This window comes from Symphalangus syndactylus, chromosome 12 (genome assembly GCF_028878055.3).
Source record: "Symphalangus syndactylus isolate Jambi chromosome 12, NHGRI_mSymSyn1-v2.1_pri, whole genome shotgun sequence".
Classification (NCBI taxonomy): Eukaryota; Metazoa; Chordata; class Mammalia; order Primates; family Hylobatidae; genus Symphalangus; species Symphalangus syndactylus.
Window position 1 is genome coordinate 82,496,843 of NC_072441.2, and position 20,530 is coordinate 82,517,372.

General features: G+C 43.2%; 1 protein-coding gene across 5 annotated transcripts in view; it reads right to left on the reverse strand.

Moving 5' to 3' along the window:
- The window catches only part of NUP210L (nucleoporin 210 like), a 156,118-nt gene that overhangs the window by 104,731 nt on the left and 30,857 nt on the right, over positions 1-20,530 (reverse strand). For all 5 annotated transcript variants that reach the window (XM_063626389.1, XM_063626387.1, XM_063626388.1 and 2 more), the window contains exons 11-13: positions 16,706-16,843; positions 15,754-15,909; positions 873-1,071 (exon numbers count right to left, since the gene is read on the reverse strand). In XM_063626389.1, coding sequence (XP_063482459.1) covers positions 873-1,071; positions 15,754-15,909; positions 16,706-16,843 — 493 coding nt within the window. The remainder of the gene's footprint in view (positions 1-872; positions 1,072-15,753; positions 15,910-16,705; positions 16,844-20,530) is intronic.

Genomic DNA, 20,530 nt, shown 5'->3' on the forward strand with positions numbered 1-20,530 from the left:
GCATATATTAAATGGCTCTACATTCCTCTTAAAGAGACATATGATATATATATTAGGGAAAGAAAGAAGAAAAGAGCTTGAGGCTAGAAATGGAAAACCTTACTGTGAACTAAAATCTGATATTGACCTTGCACTTGTAATCCCAGCTACTCGGGAGGCTGAGATAGCAGGATAGCTTGGGCTCAGGAGTTCAAGGTTACAATGTTCTATGATTGCACCACTGCACTCCAGCCTGGGTGACACGGTGAGACCCTGTCTCTAATCATAATCATAATCATAATCATAATAAATAAAAACTGGCCGGACGCAGTGGCTCACGCCTGTAATCCCAGCACTTTGGGAGGCCGAGGCGGGCAGATCACCTGAGGTCAGGAGTTCAAGACCAGCCTGGCCAACATGGCGAAAACCCATATTTATTAAAAATACAAAAATTAGCCGGGCATGGTGGTGGGCATCTGTAATCCCAGGTACTTGGGAGGCTGGGGCAGGAAAATCGCTTGAACCCGGGAGGTGGAGGTTGCAGTGAACCGAGATTGTGCCACTGCACTCCAGCCTGGGCGACAAAAGCAAGACACTGTCTCAAAAAACAAAAACAAACAAACAAAAAACTGATATTGGCCAGCTGCAATGTTATTCAGTTTCTGTGCCTGTGTTTCCACATCTGTAAAATGAAGAGTATAACACTTACCACAAGGCATATGACAAAATAAAGTATTATAAAGAAAAGTAATATGTGAATTTAGACTATAATTAGTAGTTTCTGAATTGTTGATTGCTTCCTTAAAGACAAAGAAAGTAATCTGTCACAATGGTAGAGTTAAAGATAAATAAACAAAGACAAAGGAAGGAGAAGATAAAAAGGCTACTTTTACCTTCTTTGAGAAGAGTAAAGACTCCTTGTTTATCCATGTACAGATCCAAGGATAAATGAGAGCAGTCTGTGAATGCCATGGCTTCTTTGGTCTCTTTATTTACGTGATACATTGCAATAGGGATTTCTATAATCTGGCCAATCTCCACATCAGCATGAAATGGTAACAGTTCCATTTTGTTCAGTTCCAGGACATGTATCTGGAGGGGAAAAATTCATCTTTCAAGAAAGTTATGTTATAAAAAGTCTTAGGAGGAGGAGAAGCAAGATGGCCAAATAGAACCCTCCAGTGATTGTCCTCCCTGCAGGAACACCAAATTGAATGACTATCCATACGAGAAGTCACCTTCATAAGAATCAAAAATCAGGTGAGCAATCACAGTACCTGGTTTTAACATCCTATCAAGGAAAGAGCCACTGATGGGGGAAGAAAAGAGTCTAGAATTGCCAACATCACCTCTCTTCCTTTCCCAGGCAGTGGCAGCGGCCACATGGTGCAGAGAGAGAATCTGTGCACCTGGGGAGTGCAGTGATTGTGGGACTTTGCATTCCACAATCACTGCACTCCCCCAGGTGCACAGATTTGGAACTCAGTGCTGCCTACTACAGTGGAAAGCAACACAGGGCAGAATTCAGTCAGTGCCTGTGGAAGGAGCATTTAGACCAGCGCTAGCCAAAGGGAAATTACCCATCCCAGTGGTCTGAACCTGAGTTCCAGCTAGCCCCGACACTGTGGGCTAAAGCACTCTGGGGTCCTAAATAAACTCGAAAGGCTGTCTAGGCCACAAAGACTGCAATTCCTGGGCAAGTTCTGGTGCTGTGCTGGGCTTGAAGCCAGTGGACCTGGGATGCATATGACCTAGTGAGACACCTGCTGGGGTGGCCAAGAGAGTGCTTGTACCACTCCTCCCCACACCCCAGGCAGCACAGCTCATAACTCTGGGAGAGTTACTCCTTCTTCCGACTTGAGTAGAGGAGAGGGGAGAGTAAAAAGGACTTTGTTTTGCAACTCGGATAATAGCTCAGCCACAGTAGAGCATCAGGCAGAGTCACAAGGCCCCCATTTCAGACACTAACTCCCTGAAAACATTTCTATACACACCCTGGGGCAGAAGGGAACCTGCTGTCTTGAAAGGAAGGACACTTACCTGGCAGGATTCATCACTTGCTGATTAAAGAGCCCTTGGGCCTTGGCCGGGTGCAGTGGCTCACGCATGTAATCCCAGCACTTTGGGAGGCTGAGGTGGACGAATCACCTGAGGTCAGGAGTTCAAAACCAGCCTGGCCAACATGGCGAAACCCTGTCTCTACTAAACATACAAAAATTAGCTGGGCGTGGTGGCGGGCGCCTGTAATCCCAGCTATCAGGAGGCTGAGGCATGAGAATCGCTTGAACCCGGGAGGTGGAGGTTGCAGTGAGCTGAGATCATGCCACTGCACTCCATCCAGCCTAGGCAACAGAGCAAAAATCCGTTAAAAAAAAAAAAAAAAAGAGCCCTTGGGCCTTGAATAAACATTTGGTGGTTGCCAGTATTTGATGTAGGCCTTAGGTGACACTCAGTGCCATGCTGGCTTCAGGTGTGACCCAGTACATTCCCAGCTGTGATGACCATGAGCAGAGACTTCTGCTTAAGAAGAGGAAATGGAAAAGTAAAGGGGACTTTGTCTTACAGCTTGGGTACCAGCTCAGCCATAGTGAGGTAGAGCACCAAGTGGGCTTCAGGGGTCCCCAGTTTCAAGCCTTGGCTCCTGGATGGCATTTTTGGACCTGCCCTAGGCCAGAGGGGAGCCCACTTCACTGAAGGGAGAGACCCAGGCCTGGCAGCATTCACAAGCTGACTGAAGAGCCTTTGGACCTTTAATGAACATTGGTAGTAGCTAGTCAGTATTTGCCATGGGTCTGGGGCAGTGGTGACCACAAGAAGAGACTCCTTCAGTTTGAATAAAGGAGTCAAGAATGAGAAGGGGGCCAGGTGCGGTGGCTTACGCCTGTAATCCCAACACTTTGGGAGGCCCAGATGGGTGGATCACTTGAGGCCAGGTGTTCGAGACCAGCCTGGCCAATATGGGGAAACCCCATCTCTACTAAAAATACAAAAATTACCCGGGCGTGGTGGTGCATGCCTGTACTCCCAGCTACTCGGAAGGCTGAGGCAGGGGAATCGCTCGAACCCAGGAGGCAGAGGTTGCAGTGAGCTGAGATCATGCCACTGCTCTCCAGCCTGGGTGACAGAGTGAGACCCCATTCCAGAAAAATAAATAAATAAATAAAAAGATTGAGAAGCGCTTTGTCTTGCAGCTTGGGTGCCACCTTAGTCGCAGTAGAATAGAGCACCAGGTAGATTTCTAAGGTTCCTGACTCCAGGCCCTGGCTCCTGAATAGAATTTCTGAACCTGCTCTGGGCTGGTGAGGAGCCTCCCATCCTGAAACGAAGGCCACAAGCCTGGCTGAATTTGCTACCCACTAACTGTGCAGTCCTTGGGCCTTGAGTGAACACTGGCAGTAACCAGACAGTGGTCACTGAAGGACTTGGGCAGGACCCAGTGCTATGCTAGCTTTGGGTCTGACCCAGTGCAGTCCTAGTGGTGGTGGCCACAGAGGGGCTTGTGTAACCCCACCCCCAGCTCCAGACAGCTTAGCGTGGAGAGAGAGAGACTCTTGTTTGTTTGGGAAAAGAAAGAGAAGGAACAAGAGTCTGCCTGGTAATCCAGGGAATTCTCCCCGGATCTTACCTAAGACCACCAAAGCAGTACCTCTACAAGTCTGCAAGAGTCACAGCTTTACTGGGCTTGGGGTGCTGCCCAATGCAGATATGTACTGCAGTGACCAAAGACTTAGATCACAGCACTCAATTCTCTTTGAATACTTGGAAAGCCTTCCCAAGAAGGATGGGTACAAACAAGCACATTGTTCAAAGACTACAATTAATACCTAACTTTTCAATGCCCAGACATCAATGAACGTACACAAAGATGAAGACCGTACAGGAAAACATGGCCTAAATAAGGCACCAGTGACCAATCCTGGAGTGAGAGAGCTATATGACCTTACAGACAAAGAGTTCAAAACAGCTGTTTTGCAGAAGTTCAATGAAATTTAAGAGAAGGATTTCAGAATCCTATCAGACAAATATAACAAAGATATTGAAATAGTTTGAAAAAGCAGAAATACTGGAGCTGAAAAATTCAATTAATTTACTAAAGAAATCCCAGCACTTTGGGAGGCCAAGGCAGGCAGATCATGAGATCAGGAGATGGAGACCATCCTGGCTAACATGGTGAAACCCTATCTCTACTAAAAATACAAAAATTAGCTGGGCGTGTTGGCGGGCGCCTGTAGTCCCAGCTACTTGGGAGGCTGAGGCAGGAGAATGGTGTGAACCTGGGAAGCAGAGCTTGCAGCAAGCCGAGATTGCACCACTGCACTCCAGCCTGGGCAACAGAGTGAGACTCCGTCTCAAAAACAAAAAAAATACTAAAGAATGCATCAGTCTCTCAACAGCAGAACTGATGAGGCAAAAGAAAGAATCAGTGAGCTTGAGGACAGGTTATTTGAAAATACAGTCATGGGCCAAGTGCAGTGGCTCACACCTGTAATCCCAGCACTTTGGGAGGCCGAGGTGGGTGGATTGCTTGAGGCCAGGAGTTTGAGACCAGCCTGGCCAACACAGTGAAAGCCTGTCTCTACTAAAAATAGAAAGAATAAGCTGGGCATGGTGGGGCATGCTATAATCCCAGCTACTTGGGAGGCTGAGGCATGAAAATCACTTGAACCTAGGAGGTGGAGGTTGCAGTGAGCAAAGATCATGCCACTGCACTCCAGCCTGGGTGACAGAGTGAGATGTGGCCTCAAAAAAATAGAAAAGAAAGAAAATACAGTTAGCAGAGACTAAAGAAAAAAATAATAGAAAAGAATGAAGATCTAGAAAATGGCCACAAAATGGCAAATCTAAGAGCTACTGGCCTTAAAGAGGAGGTAAAGAGAGAGATTTAAACTACTGATACCTTGAGGAGAAAGACTAAAAGAAGAACCTATAAAAAGGAATAACTACAACAACTAATCAAGACATAGACAGTATAAGATACAAATAGAAACAACACAAAGTTAAAAAGCAGGGGAATGAAATTAAAGTGTAGAAGTTTTTGTTTTTGTTTTTGTTTTGAGATGGAGTCTTGCTCTGTCACTCAGGCTGGAGTGCAGTGGCATAATCTCAGCTCACTGCAACCTCCACCTCCTAGGTTCAAGCAATTCTCCTGCCTCAGCCTCATAAGTAGCTGAGACCACAGGCATGCACCACTACATCCGGCTAATTTTTGTATTTTTAGTAGAGACAGGGTTTCACCATGTTGGCCAGGCTGGTCTCGAGCTCCTGACCTTAGGTGATCTAAGGTCATCCACCCACCTCGGCATCCCAAAGTGCTGGGATTACAGGCATGAGCCACTGCAACCAGCCTAGAGTTTTGATTAGTTTTCTCTTTGCTAATCTGTTAGGTTGTTTATGCAATCAGTGTTAAGATGTCATCAGTTTAAAATAATGAGTTATAAGATTTTATTTGCAAGTGTCATGGTAACCTGACAAAAATAAAACACACGAAATTAAAACATACCACCGGAGAAAATCACCTTCACAAAAAGGAAGGCAGGAAGGAAGGACAGAAGAAAGAGAAGACCACAAAACAACTAGAAAACAAATTAAAAATGGCAGGAGTAAGTTCTTATTTATCAATAATAACATTGAATGTGAATGGACTAAACTCTCCAATCAAAAAAGATAGAGTGACTGAATAGATTTTTTAAAAAAAGGCTGAGCGAAGTGGCTCATGCCTATAATCCCAGCAGTTTGGGAGGCCAAGGCGGGCAGATCACCTGAGATTGGTAGTTCGAGACCAGCCTGACCAACATGGAGAAACCCTGTCTCTACTAAAAATACAAAATTAGCTGGGCGTGGTAGCACATGCCTGTAATCCCAGCTACTCGGGAGGCTGAGGCAGGAGAATTGCTTGAACCTGGGAGGCAGAGGTTGCGGTGAGCTGAGATCACGCCATTGCACTCCAGCCTGGGCAACAAGAGTGAAACTCCATCTCAAAAACAAAAACAAAAACAAAAACCCAACGATCTGTTGCCTACAAGAAACACACTTCACCTATAAAGACACACGTAGACTGAAAATAAAGAGATGGAAAAAATTCCATGCCAGTGGAAACCAAAAAAGAGCAAGAATAGCTATGCTTGTATCAGACAAAATAGATTTCAGGACAAACTACAAAAAGAGAAAAAGAAGGCCATTATGTAATGATAAAGGGGTCAATTCAGCAAGAGGATATAACAATTATAAATATATATACACCCAATACTGAAGGACCCAGATGTATAAGGCAAATATTATTAGAGCTTAAGAGAGCTATAGACCTCACTACATTAATAGCTGGAGACTTCAACACCCTACTTTCAGCATTGAACAGATTATCCAGACAGATAATCAACAAAGAAACATCAAACTTAGTCTACAATGTAGACCAAAAGGATCTAATAGATATTTACAGAACTTTTCATTCAATGGCTGCAGAATACACATTCATCTCCTCAGCAAGAATGAGTATTCTTGATCATATTCAGGAATAGACTATGTTAGGCCCAAAACAATTCTTCAAAAATTCAAAAAAATTGAAACTATGTCAAATATCCTTTCTGACTACAGTGGACTAAAACTAGAAATCAGTAACAGGAGGAATTTTGGAAACTATACAAACACATTGAAATTAAACAACTTGCTCCTGAATGACCAGCATATCAATGAAGAAATTAAGAAGGAGATATTAAAATTTCTTGAAAAAAATGAAAATGAAAACACAACATAACAAAACCTATGAGATACAGTGAAAGCAGTACTAAGAGGAAAGTTTATAGTAATGAATGCCTACATCAAAAAAGTAGAGGCCGGGCGTGATGGCTCACACCTGTAATCCCTGCACTTTGGGAGGCTGAGGCAGGTGGATCACCTGAGGTCAGGAGTTTCAGACCAGCCTGGCCAACATGATGAAGCCCCATCTCTAACAAAAATACAAAAAATTAGCAGGGCATGGAAGCATGCACCTGTAATCCCAGCTACTCAGGATGCTGAGGCAGGAGAATCACTTGAACTCGGGAGGCACAGGTTGCAGTGAGCTGAGATCATGCCACTGCACTCCAGCCTGGGAAACAAGAGCAAAACTCTGTCTCAAAAAAAAAGTAGAAAAACTTGAAAAAAACAACCCAATGTTGTATTTTGTTTTGACGGAGTCTTGCTCTGTTGCTAGGCCAGAGTGGTGTGGTGCGATCTCAGCTCACTGCAACCTCTGCCTCCTGGGTTCAAGCGATTCTCCTGCCTCAGCCTCCTGAGTAGTTGGGATTACAGGGGCACACAACCATGCCTGGCTAATTTTTGTATTTTTAGTAGAGACAAGGTTTCACCGTGTTGGTCAGGATGGTCTCAATCTCTTGACCTTGTGATCCGCCTGCCTTGGCCTCCCAAAGTGCTGGGATTACAGGTGTGAGCCACCTCGCCTGGCTGAAGTATCTTAAAGAACCGGAAAGGTTGGCTGGACACGGTGGTTCATGCCTGCAATCCCAATACTTTTGGAGGCTGAGGCAGATGGATTGCTTGAGCCCAACAGTTCAAGACCAGCCTGAACAACATGGTGAAACCTTGTCTCTACAAAAAACACAAAAATTAGCTGGTGTGGTGGTGTTCACCTGTATTCCCAGCTACTTGGGAGGCTGAGGCAGGAAGATCACTTAGGCCTGGGAGGTAGTGGCTGCAGTGAGCTGTGATCTCACCACTGTACTCCAGCCTGGGCAACAGAGCAAGACCTTGCCTGAAAAAAAAGAAAAACAAAACTACAAAAGCAAGAGCAAACCAAAGCCAAAATTAGTAGAAGAAATAATAAAGATCAGAGCAGAAATAAATGAAATTAAAAAAACACAAAAGATCAACAAAATGAAGAGTTGTTTTTTTGAAAAGATAAACAAAATCGACAAACCTTTAGCCAGACTTAAAAAAAAAAAGAGAGAGAGATGACCCAAATAAGTAAATAAGTAAAATCTGGCTGGGCGTGGTGGCTCATGCCTGTAATCCCACCACTTTGGGAGGCCGAGGCCGGGAGATCACCTGAGGTCAGGAGTTTGAGACGAGCCTGGCCAACATGGTGAAACCCCATCTCTACTAAAAATAGAAAAATTAGCCAGGTGTGGTGGCAGGCGCCTATAGTCTCAGCTACTCGGGAGGCTGAGGCATGAGAATCACTTGAACCCAGGAGGCAGAGGTTGCAGTGACCCAGATCACACCACTGCACTCCAGCCTGGGCGATAGAGTGAGACTCAGTCTCAAAAACTAGATAAATAAATAAAATAAATAAATAATAAAAGTAAAATCTGAGATGAAAAAGAAGATATTACAACCAATACCACAGAAATTCAAAGGATCATTAGGGGCTACTATGAGCAATTATATGCCAATAAATTGGAAAACCTAGAAGAAATGGATAAATTCCTAGACATATACAACCTACCAAGATTGAACTATGAAGAAATCCAAAGCCTGAAAAGACTAATAACAAGTAATGAGATCGAAGCTGCAATAAAAGTCTCCCAGCAAAACAAAGCCCAGGACTTGATGGATTCATGGCTAAATTTTACCAAACATTTAAAAAAGAACTAATTCTAATCCTACTCAAAGTATTTTGAAAAATAGAGAAGCGAATATGTCCAAACTCATTCTATGTGGCCAGTATTACCCTGATACAAAAACCAGACAAAGACACATCAAAAAAAAAAAACTACCGGCCAATATCCCTGATGAACATGATGGAAAAACTCTTGACAAAATATTAGCAAACCAAATTCAACAGCACTTTTTTTTGTTTTGTTTCGTTTTTTCAGACGGAGTCTCACTCTGTTGCCCAGGCTGGAGTGCAATGGCGCTATCTCGGCTCACTGCAACCTCTGCCTCCCAGGTTTAAACAATGCTCCTGCCTCAACCTCCCGAGTAGCTGGGACTACAGGTGTGTACCACCATGCCCGACTAATTTTTTGTATTTTTAGTAGAGAAGGGGTTTCACCATGTTGGCCAGGATGGTCTCGATCTCTTGACCTTGTGATCTGCCTGCCTCGGCCTCTCAAAATGCTGGGATTACAGGCTTGAGCCACTGCGCCTGGCCTCAACAACACATTTTTTAAAAAAAATCATTAATGGCCAGACACAGTTGCTCACTCCTGTAATCCTAACACTTTGGGAGGCTGAGGTGGGAGGATTGCTTGAGCCCCGGAGGCCAAGGCTGCAGTGAGCCATGTTCCTGCCACTGCATTCAAGCCTGGGTGACAGAGCAAGAACTTGTCTCTAAAAAAAATTGCTAAAATAACTAAAATAGTATAACTGGAATGTTTGTAACACAAAGAAAGGATAAATTCTTTTTTTTTTTTTTTTTTTTGAGACGGAGTCTCGCTCTGTCACCCAGGCTGGAGCGCAGTGGCGAAACCTCGGCTCACTGCAAGCTCCGCCTCCCGGGTTCACGCCATTCTCCTGCCTCAGCCTCTCCGAGTAGCTGGGACTACAGGCGCCGCCACCACGCCCGGCTAATTTTTTTGTATTTTTAGTAGAGACGGGGTTTCACCGTGGCCTCGATCTCCTGACCTCGTGATCCGCCCGCCTCGGCCTCCCAAAGTGCTGGGATTACAAGCGTGAGCCACCGCGCCCGGCCGAAAGGATAAATTCTTGAGGTGATGTGATGGATACTCCGTTTACCCTGATGTGACTATTATGCATTGTATGGCCATATCAAAATATCTCATGTATCCCATAAATATATACACCTACCATGTACACCTAAAGATTAAAAATTACAGCACTTTGGGAGGCCAAGGCAGGAAGATCGCTTGAGCCCAGGAGTTCAAGTCCAGCCTGGGCAATATAGGGAGACCCTGTCTCTAAAAAAAGTTTAAAAATTAGCTGAGCATGGTGGTATACATCTGTAGTCCCAGCTACTTGAAAAGCTCAGGTGGGAGGATTGGATGAGACCAGGAGGCGGAAGTTGCAGTGAGCTGAGGTTGCATCACTGCACTCCAGCATGGGCAACAGAGTGAGACCCTGTCTGGAAAAAAAAATGAGCAGTGGCTCATGGCTATAATCCCAGCACTTTGGGAGGACAAAGCAGGTGGATCACCTGAGGTCAGGAGTTTGAGGCAAGCCTGGCCAACATGGTGATACCCTGTTTCTATTAAAAATACAAAAATTAGCTGGGCATGGTGGTGCATGCCTGTAGTCTCAGCTACTTGGGAGGCTGAGGCAGGAGGATTGCTTGAGCCCAGGAGATGGAGGTTGTAATGAGCTGAGAGTGTACCACTGCACTCCAGCCTGGGTGATAGGAGAGAAGCCCTGTCTTAAAAAAAATTATATATATATATTTTTTATACGAAAAAAATTAAAACTGTTAAGAAAAAGAAGAAATCATTCCTTAAATATTTACATACACATGAACATATATAAACACATTATATATATGTTATTTACTATTATACATAATGTAATGGTCCAGGTCTCTTTTATATATGCACACACACACACACACACACCCCCACAAGGTGCTAAACATGTCACTCTACATTTTTAAATTTATTGATCTCTTTTTTTTTTTTTTTTGAGACGGAGTCTCGCTCTGTCGCCCAGGCTGGAGTGCAGTGGTGCAATCTCGGCTCACTGCAAGCTCCGCCTCCCAGGTTCACGCCATTCTCCTGCCTCAGCCTCTCTGAGTAGCTGGGACTACAGGCGCCCACCACCACGCCCGGCTAATTTTTTGTATTTTTTTTTTTTTTTTTTTAGTAGAGACGGAGTTTCACCGTGGTCTCGATCTTCTGACCTCATGATCCGCCCGCCTCGGCCTCCCAAAGTGCTGGGATTACATGCGTGAGCCACCGCGCCCAGCCAATTTATTGATCTCTTTAAAGCATCTAACTCCATACAGGAGGAGTCTGGCAAACTACGGCCTGTATACAACCTGTTTTTGTACAATGAGCTAAGAACAGTTTTTACATTTTTAAAAGGTTGTAAAATAAAACAATAACAACCACAAAAAAGAATATGAGATAGTGACTATATGTGGCCTGTAAAGACTAATGTATTAGGCCGGGTGTGGTGGCTCACGCCTGTAATCCCAGCATTTTGGGAGGCCAAGGCGGGCAGATCACAACGTCAGGAGTTCAAGACCAGCCTGGCCAATATGGTGAAACCCCGTCTCTACTAAAAATACAAAAATCAGCCAGGCGTGGTGGCACGTGCCTGTAATCCCAGCTACTCAGGAGGCTGAAGCAGGAGAATCACTTGAACCTGAGAGGTGGAGGTTGCAGTGAGCTGAGATACCACCGCACTCCAGTCTGGACAACAGAGCAAGACTCCGTCAAAAAAAAAAAAAAAAAAAAAGCTGGGTGCGGTGGCTCACACCTGTAATCCCAGCACTTTGGGAGGCCGAGGCAGGCAGATCACGAGGTCAGGAGATCAAGACCATCCTGGCTAACATGGTGAAACCCCATCTCTACTAAAAATACAAAAAAATTAGCCAGGCATGGTGGCGGGTGCCTGCAGTCTCAGCTACTCAGGAGGCTGAGGCAGCAGAATGGTGTGAACCTGGGAGGCGGAGCTTGCAGTGGGCCAAGAAGGCACCACTGAACCCGGGAGGTGGAGCTTGCAGTGTGCCAAGATGGTGCCACTGCACTCCAGCCTGGGCGATAGAGACTCTATCTCAAAAAAAAAAAAAAAAAAGACTAATGTATTTACTATTTGGACCTTTATAGAAAAAGTTTGCCAACCTTTGACTTACAGCACTTCCTCTTTCTTGATATCTTTTAAAAATTTCTTTTGGCCGGGTGTGGTGGCTCATGCCTATAATCCCAGCAATTTGGGAGGCCAAGGCAGGAGGATCCCTTGAGTCCAGGAATTTGAGACCAGCCTGGGCAATATAGCGAGACCTCATCGCTACAAAAACAAAAATAAAAAATTAGACCGGGTGTGGTGGCTCATACCTGTAATCCCAGCACCTTGGGAGACCGAGGCGGGCAGATCACCTGAGTTCAGAAGTTCAAGACTAGCCTGGCTAACGTGGTGAAACCCCGTCTCTACTAAAAATACAAAAATTAGCTGGGCGTGATAGTGGGCGCCTGTAATCCCAACTACTCGGGAGGCTGAGGCAGGAGAATTGCTTGAACTCGAGAGGTGGAGGTTGCAATGAGCCAAGATCACACCACTGCACTCCAGCCTGGGCAACAGAGTAAGACTCCGTCTCAAAAAAAAAAAAAAATTTACCAGGCGTAGTGGTACACGCTTGTAGTCCCAGCTACTTGGAAGGCTGAGGTGGAAGGATTGCTTGAGGTCAAGGCTGGAGTAGGCCACGATCGTGCCACTGCATTGAGCCTGGGCAACAGAAACCCCATCTCAAAAATTAATAAATAAAGTATATTTTATTTTGTCATTTTTGCCACTTTCTGTGTTTCTTCTGCTAGTTCCTCTTCCTCTGCTTATGTTTCTTAAAGTGACATTTACACTACACAGGATCCATATGTTCTTCCTGGGAAACCTTATCCAGTCCCAAAGCTTCAGTGACTAACCATATGCAAACTCTCCAGCCCTAATCTTTCAGTTGGACTTCAGACTCCTATTTCCAATTAAAAACATCCACTTAGATTCTCCATAGGTGAATTACGCTAAATGTATCCAAAACTAAATTCATCATCTTTTCCATTTTTTTGTATTTTCTTTTCTTTTTTTAAAGACAGGGTCTCACTCTTGCCTAAGCTAGAGTGCAGAGGCGTGATCATAGTTCACCACAACCTCCAACTCCTGGCCTCAAGCGATCCTCCTGCCTCAGTAGCTAGGACTACAGGCACGTGCCACTACGCTTGGTTAATTTTTTTTTTAAGAGATGGGGGGGACTTGCTTTGTTGTCCAGGCTGGTCTCGAACTCCTGGCCTCAAGCCATCCTCCTGCCTTGGCCACCCAAAGGTGTTGGGATTACAGGTGTGAGCCACCACTCCCAGCCTCTTGTATTTTCTATCCACCCCGCTGGCAAAGTGAGAAACCTCCACACCATCTCTGTGGCTTTAAATGTTTAACGCTTCCCTGCTCAATCAAATCTGATTGAGTTTACCTGTTAAAAAAGATTCTCATTTTGTCCATTTTCTGCTTTTCTCAATACCATCTAGTTCAAGCTTAACTGAAGTTTTTGCCTTCACCTTCTCCCTTCAATCCATTCTAATCTACTAGTCTATAACACCAGCAAGTATCTTTTGTTTTTTAGTATGATGGCTGTTATTGTCTGATTATAAAAATAATTAGATATCTTTCAGAACAGCGACCTTACCATACCATTGACCTGTTAAAAGCCTGTATTGGTTCCCCACTGTCTACAGCAAGGATTGGCAAAGCTTTCTGTAAAGAGCTAGATAGTAAACATTTTAGACTTACTGAGGCTACACGGTCTCCGTGGTAACTACTAACTCAGCAGTTGTGGCTTGAAAGCAGCTACAGACAATATGTAAATGAATGGGAGTAGCTGTGTTCTGATAAAAGTTTATTTACCAAATAAGGAAGCACTCTAAATTTGACCCTTGGGCCTTACTTTTATTCCATCCCCCAAAAGTCTTATTCAAGTTCCCACCTCTTTCATAATAGTCTCTGATAGTCCCATACACAAGGATTTCTCTTTTACAAACTAATAGCACTTACTGTACAATTCAAGTAGTTCTCAGTCATACAGTGCTTTAAATATCTCACATATCATTTTCTTAAAATGTTATTTAACTTTTTTCATGTCAATATATCTTCCTAGTTATACTTTAAATACTTTAAGATAGAGATCATGTGTTATGTATCTCTGGATGTCCAATAATACCTACGAGATAATAAATGTTCACTGAGTGATGGCAAACTATTAAGTCCTATGGAGGACAGCAACATATATTAAAAATGGGGCGTGGTGGCTCATGCCTGTAATCCCACCACTTTGGAAGGCCAGGGTGGGCGGATCACTTGAGGTCAGGAGTTCGAGATCAGCCTGGCCATAATGGTGAAACCCCGTCTCTACTGAAAATACAAAAAATTAGGCCGGGTGCAGTGGCTCATGCCTGTAATCCCAGCACTTTGGGAGGCCAAGGCAGGTGGATCACGAGGTCAGGAGATAGAGACCAGCCTGGCTAGCACGGTGAAACGCCATCTCTACTAAAAATACAAAAAATTGGCCGGGCATGGTGGCACGTGCCTGTAGTCCCAGCTACTCGGGAGGCTGAGGCAGGAGAATGGGGTGAACCTGGGAGGCAGAGCTTGCAGTGAGCCAAGATCGCACCACTGCACTCCAGCCTTGGCGACAGAGCGAGACTCCATCTCAAAAAAAAAAAAAAAAAAAAAAAATTAATTAGGTGTGTTGGCGGGTGCCTGTAGTCCCAGCTACTCAGGAGGCTGAGTCAGGAGAATTGCTTGAACCTGAAAGGCGGAGGTTACAATGAGCTGAGATCACACCACTGCACTCCAGCCTGGGCAACAGAGTGAGACTCCATCTCAGGGAAAAAAAAAAAATGGGGCTGGGTACAGTGGCTCACACCTGTAATCCTTGCACTTTGGAAGGCCAAGACAGGAGGATCACTTGAGGCCGGGAGTTTGGGACCAGCCTGGGCAACACAGTGAGACCCTGTCTCTACAAAAATAATAAATTAACTGTGTGGGGTGGTGCATATCTGTAGTCCTAGCTACTTGGGAGGCCAAGGTGGGAGGACTGCTTGAGTCTAGGAGTTTGAGGCTGCAGTGAGCTGTGATCACGCCATTGCCCTCCAGTCTGGGCAACAGAGCAAGACTCAGTCTCAAAAAAAGAAAAAATGAAGGAGAAAAATAGGAAAATGGTTACAAAATATACTAAAAAAGAGTTTTCAATCTTTTAGTAACAGATTGACAAACCAAAATATGACACTAGAGATAAACTTACTATAAAGGCCATTTAAAAATCATATGTATAACTATAACAAAAAAGTTAACATTAATTAAATATGAAGTATATGCTAAGCACTGGAGTAAACACGATCTCATTTAATCCTGACAACAAAGACTATACTTTCAGTGATCACTTCTATAGTTCATTATAAGGGAAGTTTCTCTGAACTTGTAGAGCACTGTAACAAATGCTCAAAATGTTACCTATTACTGTTTTCAGTTTTACATGTTTTTATAATTAGTATAATAAATACAGAATGCATTTCATCATTTTTTTCCTCAAATTTTCCAGTTAAAAACATTTTTCAATAATTCTGATAATAATCTTTGAGGTGGATACTAACATCATCCTATGAGGAAACAAACATAGATGTTAAATAAGTGACTATTAAGTGAAGCAAGATTCAACCTAGTTATAGAAATATTTTTAAAATATGTATTTCTGGCTGGATGCAGTGGCTTACGCCTGTAATCCCAGCACTTTGGGAGGCCAAGGCAGGCAGATTACCTGAGGTCAGGAGTTTGACACCAGCCTGGCCAACATGGAGAAACCCCACCTCTACTAGAAATACAAAAATTAGCCAGATGTGGTAGTGGGCACCTGTAATCCCAGCTACTCAGGAGGCTGAGGCAGGAGAATTACTTGAATCCGGGAGGCAGAGGTTGCAGTGAGTGAGCTGAGATCTTGCCACTGCACTGCAGCCTGGGAAACAGAGCAACATTCTGTCTCCAAAAAAAAAAAAAAAAAAGTATTTCTAGACTGAATGTGAGTAATATTTTTAAATAGCCATGTTGGGCTCTTTTTTTAAAGTCTGTTAATAACTTAAATTTAGACAGTAGTGTTGTAGGGGTAATAAGAATATTTGGAGAGTCATTTACCTTAATTTCTCCATATCGAAAGGGATTTTGTACATCTCGGGCCAAAACAGTACTATTCCCCCTGACCTGACCTGCAGTCACCACTCCTTTCGTGGTTACTATGACCACTGTTTCATTAGAAGAAGTCCAGGTAAAGTTGCCACTGCCACCCTCTACCTGTGAAAACGCACATTACATTTAATTACAATCAGAAGAAAATAAAATTTAAGTGAAAATGTAAAACTTGACTGGTGAAATAAAGTTTACAAAATAATAACATAATATAATAAATTATTTTTGGACACATTAGAAACTGTGACACTAGGCCGGGTGTAGTGCCTCACACCTGTAATCCCAGCACTTTGGAAGGCCAAGGTGGGTGGATCACCTGATGTCAGGAGTTCGAGACCAGCCTGGCCAACATGGTGAAACCCTGTCTCTACTAAAAATACAAAATTAGCCGGGAGTGGTGGCACGCGCCTGTAATCCCAGCTACTCCGGAGGCTGAGGCAGGAGAATCGCCTCAACCTGGGAGACAGAGGTTGCAGTGAGCCGAGATCGCGCCATTATACTCCAGCCCGGGCAACAAGAGCAAAACTCCGTCTCAGAAAAAAAAAAAAAAGAAAGAAAGAAAGAAAAGAAACTGTGACACTATAGTAAAGTATCTGAACAGGCAAGAGAAATACTAAAGGGAGGCAAAGTAATGGTAGTGTCACAAAATGTCAAAAAAAAGACACAACAGAACTTTACAAAACTCACAAGGAAAGGATATTGGGAAGAGAGACAGAAAGCATCTATAACCAAGTCTTGTTATAGATGACATTTTTCAAGAGTATAATTTTGGTTGCCACCAAAACCCAAGTTACACTTTTAGGATTGGGAGGAAATAAATGTAACATTAATCAAATTTCAATAAATTAAGCTATTAGAGAAACCGGCTTATCTCTTTGTGAAGCTTTATAGGACACCATACCTGTACTTTATAACGATATAACATTCCCATAGGATGATGAGGAAATGCCAGAAATTTGGGTGTAAGCATGATGGGAAAATAAATCTTCACTTCTTGTTGGTGTTTGATTAGAAATTTTATAGGCTGAATATCTTTATTCTATAAGAGCAGGAAAAAAGGAGCAAAATATATTTTATAAGGACTATTCTTATAATACACATTCATATACTCAAAACATCAGCAAAATGGTATGCTCGTAAATTACTCAACCAGTTTCTATCTATAAAAGAAATAAAGAAATAAATATTTCTCTTCATTCAATAAGCATAGCTACTATGGTTCAATAATAATGAAAATAAAATAATAATGAAAAGGGTTTTGCTAGACCTAAACTAATTATCAGAATCAGGGAAAATAGCTTAAAATTCCCTGAAATAAAAGAGCTTTTTAAAAAATCAACATAGGAAGGGAAACCATACTTTCAGAAGAAAGACCCCTGGACATCCACAAACTGTAAAGGCAAAGGGATACTATAAGCTATTCAGAAGAAAATGAGAACATTTAAAGGTGCTAGGGTAAGAAATTCACCCCATACTTAAAAACAGGCAAAACCCACCCATATATAGAGGGCCAACTTTTTGTGTAAGGTTCTACAAGGCTGGCTGGGCGAGGTGGCTCATGTCTATAATCCCAGCACTTTGGGAGGACGAGGTGGGTGGATCACCTGAGGTCAGGAGTTCAAAACCAGCCTGGTCAACATGGTGAAACCCCCATCTCTACTAAAAATACAAAAAATTAGCTGAGCGTGTGGTGCATGCCTGTAACTCCAGCTACTTGGGAGTCTGAGACAGGAGAATTGCTTGAACTTGGGAGGCGGAGGTTGCAGTAAGCTGAGATCGCGCCATTGCACTCCAGCCTGGGCAACAATAGGGAAACTTGGTCTCAAAAAACAAACAAACAAACAAAAAACCAAATAAATAAATAAATAATAAGGTTCTACAGGGCTGAATGTAGGACTTGAGTACGTGTGGATTTTGGTATATGTGGGGTCCTGAAACCAGTTCCTCGCATATACTGAAGGACAATTGTATTTAGAAGTGCATTATCCATAGTTGTATATGTGCCACATTTTCTTAATCCAGTCTATCACTAATGGACATTTGGGTTGGTTCCAAGTCTTTGCTATTGTGAATAGTGCCGCAATAAACATACGGGTGCATGTGTCTTTATAGCAGCATGACTTATAATCCTTTGGGTATATACCCAGTAATAAGATGGCTGGGTCAAATGGTATTTCTAGTTCTAGATCCTTGAGGAATCACCACACTGTCTTCCACAATGGTTGAACTAGTTTACAGTCCCACCAACAGTGTAAAAATGTTCCTATTTCTCCACATCCTCTCCAGCACCTGTTGTTTCCTGACTTTTTAATGATCGCCATTCTAACTGGTGTGAGATGGTATCTCATTGTGGTTTTGATTTGCATTTCTCTGATGGCCAGTGATGAGGAGCATTTTTTCATGTGTCTGTTGGCTGCATAAATGTCTTCTTTTGAGAAGTGTCTGTTCATATCCTTTGCCCACTTTTTGATGGGATTGTTTTTTTCTTGTAAATTTGTTTGAGTTCTTTGTAGATTCTGGATACTATGCAGCCATAAAAAAGGATGAGTTCATGTCCTTTGTAGGGACATGGATGAAGCTGGAAATCATCATTCTCAGCAAACTATCGCTAGGACAAAAAACCAAACACCATATGTTCTCACTCACAGGTGGGAATTGAACAATGAGAACACCTGGACACAGAAAGGGGAACATCACACACCAGGGCCTGTTGTGGGTTGGGGGGAGGGGGGAAGGATAGCATTAGGAGATATACCTAACGTAAATGACGAGTCAATGGGTGCAGCACACCAACATGGCACATGTATACATATGTAACAAACCTGCACATTGTGCACACGTACCCTAGAACTTAAAGTATAATAATTAAAAAGAAAAAAGAAATGCATTATCCGAGGCGGGCAGATCATGAGGTCAGGAGTTCGAGACCAGCCTGGCCAACATGGTGAAACCCCGTCTCTACCTAAAGATACAAAAAATTAGCCAGGCATGGTGGCACACACCATCCCAGCTACTCAGGAGGCTGAGGCAGGAGAATCACTTGAACCCATGAGGCGGAGGTTGCAGTGAGCTGACATCACACCATTGCACACCAGCCTGGGAGACAGGGCAAGACTCCGTCTCCAAAAAAAAAAAAAGTAGTGCATTATTAAATTTATAAATATGCACTTTATTTTATTTTATTTTATTTTTTTTGAGATGGAGTCTCGCTCTGTCACCCAGGCTGGAGTGCAGTGGCGCGATCTCGGCTCACTGCAAGCTCCACCTCCCGGGTTCACGCCATTCTCCTGCCTCAGCCTCTCCTAGTAGCTGGCATTACAGGCGCCCGCCACCACGCCCGGCTAATTTTTTGTATTTTTAGTAGAGATGGGGTTTCACCGTGGTCTCGATCTCCTGACCTCGGGATCCGCCCGCCTCAGCCTCCCAAAGTGCTGGGATTACAAGCGTGAGCCACCGCGCCTGGCATAAATATGTACTTTAAAACTCCCTTTATTGTTGATTTTAATCACATGATTGCAGACAAGGTATAATAATCTGATAGTAAGATCTTCTTCAAGGATAGTCAGAGAAACTTTTAGATCTCTTATGGGGATCTTGTGCTGGGAATTTAAAGCCCTGATCTAACCATTTTCTTTCCCCACACTATCCAGCACATTTAGTAACAATGATCAATCATATTAAATCCCTTACTTTCACTATAATGTTTTATGGGAGCAACCAGCTGATTACCTAAAGCTTTGCTTTCTCTATGCACTTCACTGGAGTGTGTCTACAGGTAATAATTTAAACAGCTGTTTTGCTATTGCATGCCATGGAATACCAGTGCTCACGTTATTATTGGAAACAGGTTCATTAAATCATTTAAGTCTAATATCAGGGAACCCAGAACGAATTTGGAGCACCTATCTATGATAACTAGACTAAAAGATGGCCCCCAAAGATTTCTGACTCCTGGTATTCATCCCCTTGTGTAGTCCCCATTATGTAGTATACATTGTCTTAGGATTGGTCTGAATAACCAATAGAATATGGCAGAAGTGCTTATATTAAAAAAGAAGAAAGATATAACCCAATGATCCATCATAAAGTTCTTCCACCATAAGAAACTTTAAAGGCTGAAAGCAGTGGCTCACGCCTGTAATCCTAGCACTTTGGGAGGCCAAGGCAGGTGGATCACCTGAGGTCAGGAGTTTGAGACCAGTCTGGCCAACATAGTGAAACCCCGTCTCTACTAAAAATACAAAAATTAGCTGGGCATGGTGGTGGGCACCTGTAATCCCAGCTACTCGGGAGGCTGAGGCAGGAGAATCGCTTGAACCCAGGAGGCGGAGGTCGCAGTGGGCCGAGATCGTTCCACTGCTCTCCAGCCTGGGCAACAGTAAGACTCAATCTCAAAAAAAAAAAAAAAAAAAGAAACTTTAAAAAGAAAAGCAAATTAAATCCAAACTAAGCAAAAGAAAGAGAATAATACAAAAGCATAAATGAATGAAATAGAAAACAGACAAATAGAGAAAAGTCAATGAAACCAACAGTTGTTCTTTGAAAAACTCAATAAAATTTATAAACCCCTAGTCAGACTCAGAAAGAAAACAAGAGAGACATAAATGACCAATATCAGGAATTAATAAGGGGACATCACTACAGATTTTATAGACAACAAAAGACTAGTAAAGCAATATTTTGAACAACTTTATGTGATAAATTCAACCACTTAGACAAAATGGAC